This window comes from Lagopus muta, chromosome 21 (genome assembly GCF_023343835.1).
Source record: "Lagopus muta isolate bLagMut1 chromosome 21, bLagMut1 primary, whole genome shotgun sequence".
Classification (NCBI taxonomy): Eukaryota; Metazoa; Chordata; class Aves; order Galliformes; family Phasianidae; genus Lagopus; species Lagopus muta.
The window spans coordinates 6584736-6592603 of NC_064453.1; the positions used below are offsets into that span (position 1 = coordinate 6584736).

General features: G+C 66.2%; 1 protein-coding gene across 6 annotated transcripts; it reads left to right on the forward strand.

Moving 5' to 3' along the window:
- The first annotated feature begins 37 nt into the window (after positions 1-37).
- LOC125703215 (rap1 GTPase-activating protein 1-like) lies at positions 38-6192 on the forward strand. 6 transcript variants are annotated; one of them, XM_048967369.1, is made up of 20 exons: positions 38-151; positions 766-1024; positions 1118-1156; positions 1237-1422; positions 1881-1975; positions 2050-2128; positions 2209-2262; positions 2386-2469; positions 2541-2641; positions 2729-2858; positions 3110-3337; positions 3409-3495; positions 3566-3700; positions 4404-4472; positions 4571-4677; positions 4742-4816; positions 5594-5705; positions 5789-5876; positions 5943-5998; positions 6083-6192. In XM_048967369.1, the coding sequence occupies exons 2-20, from the start codon at positions 926-928 to the stop codon at positions 6089-6091; spliced, it is 1833 nt and encodes a 610-aa protein (XP_048823326.1). In that variant the 5' UTR covers positions 38-151; positions 766-925; the 3' UTR covers positions 6092-6192. The 6 variants fall into 6 exon arrangements, 4 of the variants coding, with proteins under 4 accessions (XP_048823326.1, XP_048823323.1, XP_048823324.1 ...); XR_007380800.1 differs by lacking the exon at positions 6083-6192 and having other exon boundaries at positions 5794-5876; positions 5943-5999; XR_007380801.1 differs by lacking the exon at positions 6083-6192 and having other exon boundaries at positions 5642-5705; positions 5794-5876; positions 5943-5999.
- The last annotated feature ends 1676 nt before the right edge of the window (positions 6193-7868 follow it).

Consider the following 7868-nt stretch of genomic DNA (forward strand, 5'->3'; position numbering starts at 1 on the left):
TCCCGGTGCCGGCCGCCCCCGTGCGGGCCGCCCCGCCCCGCTGCACGTGACGCGGCGCGGCGGCTGCGAGCGGTGGGGCCCCGCGCCGCTGCTCTCCGGTACCGGTACCGACCCGGCCCCGAGCCGCTCAGCTCCGCTCCCGCCGCCCCCGGTAAGCGCCGCGCAGCCCCCCTCCCGGGGCCGCCACTACCTCCGGTGTCCCCGGGGCCGCGCAGCAGCGTGGGGGGCCGGGCCGGGCCCGTGACCTTCAGCCGCTGCCGGTACCGGGAGGAGATGGGGGGTCTGGGGGTGGGGGTGGGGGGCGTCAGCCCCTGAGTGTCCCCAAACCTCCCCAGTATGTACCCTACAAACTGCCTCCCCCCTTTCACCCCCAAACCTGCTCCCCGTCCCTTCCCCCCCCCGCATCCCGGCTCCATATTCCATCCCCCCTCAACCGTATCTCTGCAATCTGCCCTCCTTGTTACCCCCAATCCCCGCCCTGGCTGTACATTTGGGTGTCTCCCCCTCCCCCCCCACGTACAGAAGGGCCCCACGGATGCTAAGGGGGAGGTGCCCCCCGCGGGCTTTGCACGGGGCTGGGGGGGGGTCGCGCTTTTTGCGCGGGCCGTCGGGTTGGGCTGCGCTGCGCGTGGGGTCCCCGCCGCTGTCCGTGGTGCTGCTCCGCACCGCTCCCGCCCGCCCGCAGAGGGCGCCCCGTGGGGGTCGGGGGGGGGGGTTGGACGGTCGCACTCTTGGGGAGGGGGCGGTGATGGTTTTTCCCCGCAGCCGGACACCCCCAGGGGACAGCTCCCCGCACCCCGTTTCCCCTCAGACAGCGCCACGATGGACCCCCCCCGGCCCCTCCTCGGCCAGCTAGCTGCGTCCCGCAATCACTGCCACCCCCCGGTGAGTTGTTCCCTCCCCTGGGTGACCTCCCGGCACCGGGATGGATCACACAGCCCCCGGTGCCCCCCGTACCCCATGGCCGTGTCCCATAGGCAGCAGCATGGCCCAGCAGCACCGCACCGTGCCCCCCCCGCTCAAGGTATGTGCCAACAAGGGAGTTTGGGGGGGGGGGGGGGGAATCATACAGCACTGAAGAGTTCCAGAAGGGCTTCACCCCCCCACTGCCTTGCAGACAGAAGAGGACTACATCCCATACCCCAGTGTGCACGAGGTAGCGTGGCCGTGCTTCCCAGGTTTGGTGAGGTTGGGTGGGTGGGCGTCAGGGAGCACCCAGCTCAGCTGTGGGTGCAGGTGCTGGGCCGGGAAGGGCCGTTCCCCCTCATCCTGCTACCACAATTCGGGGGCTACTGGATCGAGGGCACCAACCACCAACTGAGCGGGGCCCCCGAGCCCCCCCTGAACCCAGCACCCGGCACCCGTGTGCGGCTGGAGGGCAACCACACGGCCAAGATCTACCGCAAGCACTTCCTGGGCAAGGTGGGCACCGGGGAGCACATCCCTGTCGGTGTGCATGGGCACAGGGGTCCTGTAAGTGTGGGTGCATGTGGGGATGGATGCTGATGGACGTGGGGGATCGATGGCATAGGTGCTCATGGATGGGGTTCTTCATGCAGATGGGTGCGAATGGTGATGGAGACCCCAGAAGTGTGGGTGCTCAGCAGGGGTGGGTGGTCTTGGGCAAGGGGACCGGTGAGGATGGGTGCCCATGGGCGTGGTGACCCTACGTGTGTCTGTGGGATGAGTGGCCTGCGAGGATGGGTGTCCTCAGGAATGGGTACCCCACAGGCACGTGCTCATAGGTCTATACTGGAGATCATGGGATGGTGAGACAGGTGGCCCTGTTGCGTGTGTGCCCATGGGTGTGAGTGGCCACTGGTGGGTCTGTGGGTGCCTCGTGTGTGAGCACCCATGGGTGCCCCCCTGGCTGCTGGCAGGAACACTTCAACTACTACTCCCTGGACCCTGCACTGGGCCACCTTGTCTTCTCCCTCAAATATGACGAGCAGGAGCACCTCCACCTGCTGCTGCGGTGAGCAGGGCAGGGGGCACCCATGGGTGCTGAGTTTGTGTGGACATGGCACCCTGACTCCTCTCACCTCGCAGCACCCGATCCCGCACCCTGCACGATGTGGTGCCCATCTCCTGCCTGGCCGAGTTCCCCAACGTGGTGCAGATGGCCAAGGTTGGTGCCCTTCTGCCCACCAGCAGCACCTATGGGTGCTCCTCAGCACCCACTCCTCAGCACCCTGCCTCCCCCTGCAGCTGGTGTGCGAGGACATCAATGTGGACCGCTTCTATCCCGTGCTCTACCCCAAGGTGAGCACAGTGCATAACCCCAACTCCCATCCCTAACCCTAACCCTAACTCTACTCCTACCCCAACCCCAATCCTAAACCCATCCCCACCCCATCCCTAACCCACCACTCCATGTCCCCCCAGGCCTCCCGCCTCATCCTCGCCTTCGATGAGCACGTGCTCAGCAACCACTTCAAATTTGGTGTCATCTACCAAAAGCTGGGGCAGGTACCGGGGTGTGGGGCCAGGGTGGGAATCTGGGGGGAGGGTCCGGGGGGCACCCACTGCTGTCCCCACAGACCTCAGAAGAAGAGCTCTTCGGCACCACGGAAGAGAGCCCAGCGTTCACCGAATTCCTCGACATCCTGGGGCAGCGGGTGCAGCTCCGTGACTTCAAGGGGTGCGTGCAGGGTGCAGGATAGGAGCACCCCAAAGGGTTCCTCCCTTTCCTCCCCCCAAAAAATCCTCTCCCCTTAATGCCATGCAGCTTTCGGGGAGGGCTGGACGTGACACACGGGCAGACGGGCAGCGAGTCAGTGTATTGCCACTTCCGGGACAAGGAAATCATGTTCCATGTCTCCACCAAGCTGCCCTACACTGAGGGCGATGCGCAGCAGGTGGGGGCAACAGGAGTATGGGGTCATTGATGAGGTACAGGGGTTGTGAGGGCTGGGGGGCCATTTTGGGGTGTTTGGGGATGTTCAGTGGGGCACAGGGGTTCCTGAGGTAGTGCTGGGTGCTGGAGGGGACATAGGAGCTGCTGGTGCCTCCTAAGTATTTACGGAGTGTTCATGACCTCATTGAGCAACTCCAGGGCCAGGGGGACGGCAGGAACCGACCTCATCCCTGTGTCCCTGCGTCCCCACAGCTGCAGCGAAAACGCCACATCGGCAACGACATCGTGGCCGTCGTCTTCCAGGACGAGAACACCCCCTTTGTGCCCGACATGATCGCCTCCAACTTCCTGCACGCCTTCGTGGTGGTGCAGCTGGAACCCGGCGGCCCCCAGGGGCCCCTCTACAAAGTGTCGGTCACCGCCCGCGATGACGTCCCCTTCTTTGGGCCGCCGCTGCCCAACCCTGCCGTCTTCAGGAAGGTGAGCGCACCCGGGTGCCGCCCGCAGAAGAGCCCCATTGGCGCCCACCCAGCACCGCTGCCGCCCCGCAGGGCCCCGAGTTCCAGGAGTTCCTGCTCACCAAGCTCATCAACGCCGAGTACGCCTGCTACAAGGCCGAGAAGTTTGCCAAGCTGGAGGTGCGCGCTGCAAGGGTGGCAGTGGCGGGTGCCGTGTGTGGCCTCGCGCAGAACGCTGGGTGCCGTGCAGGAGAGGACGCGGGCGGCGCTGCTGGAGACGCTGCACGAGGAGCTGCAGGGCCGCAGCCAGGCCATGCTGGGGATGGGCCCCGACGAGGAGCGCCCCGACAACGGCTCGGCCCCGGGCTTCTTCGAGTCCTTCAAGGTGGGGCCGGGAGCTGCTGGGGGGCGGGGCCTGGTGGAGGAGGCGGAGTTATGCGCAAGAGCCCCGCCCCTCTGGGGCCACGCCCCTCTGGGCCGCGCCATCCGCTGCACCCCAATGCATGAGCACAAAGCCACGCCCCCTTGGCACACAAGGCCACGCCCCTCAAGCTCACAGCTCTTTGCTCCACGTGCCACGCCACGCCCCTTCTCTTAGCCCCGCCCACCCACCTCCCGTTGCCTGCCCTTCGATAAGCCCCGCCCCTATATCAACCCTGCCCTCCCATAGGCCCCGACTTCCGACAAGCCCCGCCCCTCGCGCAGCTTTGATCTCCCACAGGCCCCGCCCCTGATAAGCCCCGCCCCGCAACAACGCCCCGCCCGACTCGCTGCATGCCCCGCCCACCTCCCTCCTGGCTCCGCCCCTTGTCAAGGCCCCGCCCCTCCCCGCTGTCGGCCCCGCCCATGACCGTACCACCTCACCGCCGCTCCCTTCTTTAAGCCCCGCCCTCCTGCTCGCCCTGCCCTCCCATAGGCTCTCCGTTCCGGCGTGCCCCGCCCCCCCCAGCCCCGCCCCGATGTTGGCACGGCCCCTCCCACCGCCCGCCTGGCCCCGCCCCTCCGCCCGAAGCCCCGTTCCTCCATTGGTCCCTCTCCCAAGCCCCGCCCCTTGGCCCCGCCCCCGCCCCTGACTCGTGCCGCCGCAGTCGCTGTTGGTGCCCGGGAGCCGCCGGGGCCGCCGCGGCAGCGCCATCGGTCTGGGCTCGGTGGAAGAGGTGCGTGGCGGGGTGCGGGGCGGGGTGAGGTGAGGTGCAGGCAACCCCCAGCCGGCCGCCCCCCGCTGAGCGCCTCCCGCCCTCCCGCCCTCCCGCAGGCGCTGCTGGTCCCCGGGAAGAGCCCGTCCCGGCGGCGGCCCGGCCCGCTCGGTTCGCGCCGTTCCAGCGCCATCGGCATCGAGAGCATCCAGGAGGCGCCGGGCAGGTGGGGACGGGGGCGGGGGAACGCGGGTCGGGTCGGCCCCCCATCACCGCCCAACGCCCCGCAGGGACGGCCCCGCCCCGGGCAACGACGGCAACTCCTCCGCGCACAGCTCACCCGAGAGCCGGCGGAACCCCGACAGGTCCGGCATCGGGACACGGAAACACGGACATGGGGACATGGGGACACACAGACATGGGAATACGAGGACATGTGGACATGAAGACACACGGACGTGGGGACGTGGAAACGTGGGGACGGGAGACACGGGAACACAGGGAGATGAGGACATCGGGACACGGGGACAAGAGGACATGGGGATAGAGGGGCACAACGACACCAGGACGTGGGGACATGGGATCAATGGGATATGGGGACACACAGATAGGGGGATAGAGGAACATAGGGACACAGGTATGGAAGGGCACCAGGATGCAATGAGACCGGGTGCCACGTGGATGGTGGCAGTGGGATGGGGCAGCAGTACGCGTGCAGTGTCACGCTGTCACCCAGTGGCACAGGAGCTGGGCAGCATGAGGACAGGGTGGTGCAGTAACACAGGGATGGGTCGGCACGGGTACAAGGCAGCATGGGGACAGGGTGGCACTGGGACAGGCTGGCACCTGGTGATACAGGAATTGGGTATTGTGGGACACAGCAGCACAGGGACGTGACTGCTGGTGAGTGCGGTGGGGTGGAGGCAGCGCAGCACTCAGGTGGCACAGGGCTGGGTGGCACGGGGACAAGGGGTGGGATGGGGCAGCATGGGAACAGAGTGACACCGGGGTGGAGTGGTGCTGGCACAGGGTCCCGTTGGCAGCCAAATGGCACAGGGATGAGGCAGTGTGGGGATGGGGTGACACGGGGGGGACACGTACAGGGGTCTGGGGTGGCACGGGGCCAGCTCTGTCCCTCGCAGGGCGGAGAGGCCGGAGCCTCTGCAGGACTTCTCCCGCTCGTCCTCCAGTGCCAGCAGCTTTGGCAGTGTGGCCGAGGAGCCGGACGAGCAGCCTGTGGGCGAGCAGGGCAGGGTATGGGCTCAGGGGGCTGAGGTTGGGGGGGGGAGGTGGGTGCTGGGGATGCAGTACCCCGTCACCCCACCCTGTGCTCGCAGGACAGCCGCTCATCCTCGCGGACCCCCCGGCAGCGTGACCCCTCTGCTGATCCCCCCTGGCCAGAGGATCCCCCCGGCACCCCCCCAGGTACCTGTCCCTGCAGCATTGGGGTGCTGGGCTCACCCATGGGTGCTCATGCTCCCCCCTAAACAGGCAGCGCTTGCCACCCCGAGATCAAAATCCAGCTGGAGCAGCCTCCCTCAACCCCGGTGAGGCTGAGAGTCCATCCCCACGACCCCCCCGTGCCCCCCAATCCGGGCACAGCCCTACAGCCCTTATTGTTCCCCACACAGGGCTCGTAGCCGACCCCCAAACCCCGGGGGGGCACCGCTGAAGGAGGGTCCCCGCTGTGCCCCCCCCACAGTGCCCCCCACCGCTCACATCCAGGAGCCGAAGCCATCGTCCCCACTGCGGGATTGGGACCCACTTATAGGGTCCCCCCCCCCTATTCCAGACAATCTCCTTCACCCCAATGCCCCCTTCTGGGGGGAGGGGGAATGGGTACAGGGAGACACACAGAGCAATGCCCCCCCCCCCCCAAATACAGAGTGGGGCCAGACCCAGTGTGCCCCCTCCAAAAAACAAAAAAAAAAAAAGAGAAAATCCCACAGTGTGGGGGCTCAGAACTCAGCAGGGACCACATTGCTGCCCCCCACCCCCACTTCCCCTTCCTCCCCACTATTTTCTTTAGGGTTAACAGCTCCAGATTGGAGGGGGAGAGTTTGGGGCTGTGGGGTTTTTTTCAGCCCCCCTCCCGGGTCGTGGTTGTGTTACCCATATCAGTGTACAAATAAAAGTCTATTTATCGCTACAGCCGATGCTGAGGGGATGGGGGTTGGGGTTCCCCACTCTCTGGGGGCTGCAGTGGGGCTCAGGGCTGCAGGAAGGCGGAGATTTTGGGGCTGGATGCCCACGTTTGTTTTTTTTTTCCCCTCCCTTTCCCCTCTCTGAGCCTTTTTGTTACAAATCCCCCATTGCCTCTGCAGGGTTATTTTGGGATTTTTGGTCTGTCGCCCCCCCCAAACCCCCCCGACCCCAAGCTCCTATTTGCCCTGCAGCGGTCGCACCGCTCGGCGGTTCCCTCCGACCCCAAACCACACACAGACCCCAGATTTAGCACAGCACCGCCCGTTCTGGGAAAGCCCAGCGCTCAGGAGGGGGGAGGTGGGGGGGTGGATGGTTTGGGGTGGGGACACCGCAGCCCCACAGCTGTGCCAACCGCCGTGTGACAGCACTGCGAAGTTTGGGGTGTAGTAAAAACAAAGCGAAGGTTTATTTATAGGGGATGAGGGGGGATCCGGGGAGGGGGGAATAAATAATGGGGCTGGCATTGGGCGCTCACGGTGCTTTCAGGGTGCATCTGTGTGGCACTGTGAGCAGCTGCAGCGCAGCGCTGGGTGATGTTGCACACGCCTGGTGACATTTGCACGTCCGTGCGAGGCACCACTTGCTCACCCAGGTTTGCAGGGCTGAGCTGGCACACACATGGCTGTTTGCACATGGGAGGCTCCATTTGCACGTGCACAGCAGTGGCTCACCCAGGCAGCGCCGTGCCGAGCCCCACATGCACACCCATGGGGCTGCACCCCCCCCTCCAGGACCCACCACATGCGTGCGTCCCCATTTGCACCCCCACAGCACTGCTGCTCACCCTTTGCACCCCCAGGGCACCGCTGCTCCCACTGCATGCATGCAGCCCCACGTGCACACCACCATCTGCACGCTCACGGCACCCTTTGCATGCTTGGAGCCCCTCTCTGGCTGCACCCCAGCCCCATATCACCCCATCTCCTCTCCCTTTGTCCCCCCCGGCCCGCGGTTGCCCATTCCCAGCCGCTAAGGAGGTGGTGAACGGCCGACCCCGCCCCCGCTCCCCTCTCCGTGCAGTGCTGAGCCCCAAAACCGTTCCGGAGCTCAAGGAGCAAAAGCCCTACGGATGCCCACACATGCAATGAGTTGGACACCGGCGTTGGGTCTCAACCAAACCTCCCCCCTCGTCCGCCCCCCCCCCGTCTACATTTCAGGAGGGTTTTGGCCGCAGCCCCGAGCCCAAATCCCACAGCGGGCCCAGGACTCTAA

Bases quoted from the DNA above. Each gene is read 5' to 3' on its own strand.
- LOC125703215 (XM_048967366.1), top strand. From the start codon at position 926: ATGGATCACACAGCCCCCGGTGCCCCCCGTACCCCATGGCCGTGTCCC. The intron at 2,470-2,540 runs GTACCGGGGTGT...CTGTCCCCACAG, and splicing joins TCTACCAAAAGCTGGGGCAG to ACCTCAGAAGAAGAGCTCTT. The intron at 4,473-4,570 runs GTGCGTGGCGGG...GCCCTCCCGCAG, and splicing joins GTCTGGGCTCGGTGGAAGAG to GCGCTGCTGGTCCCCGGGAA.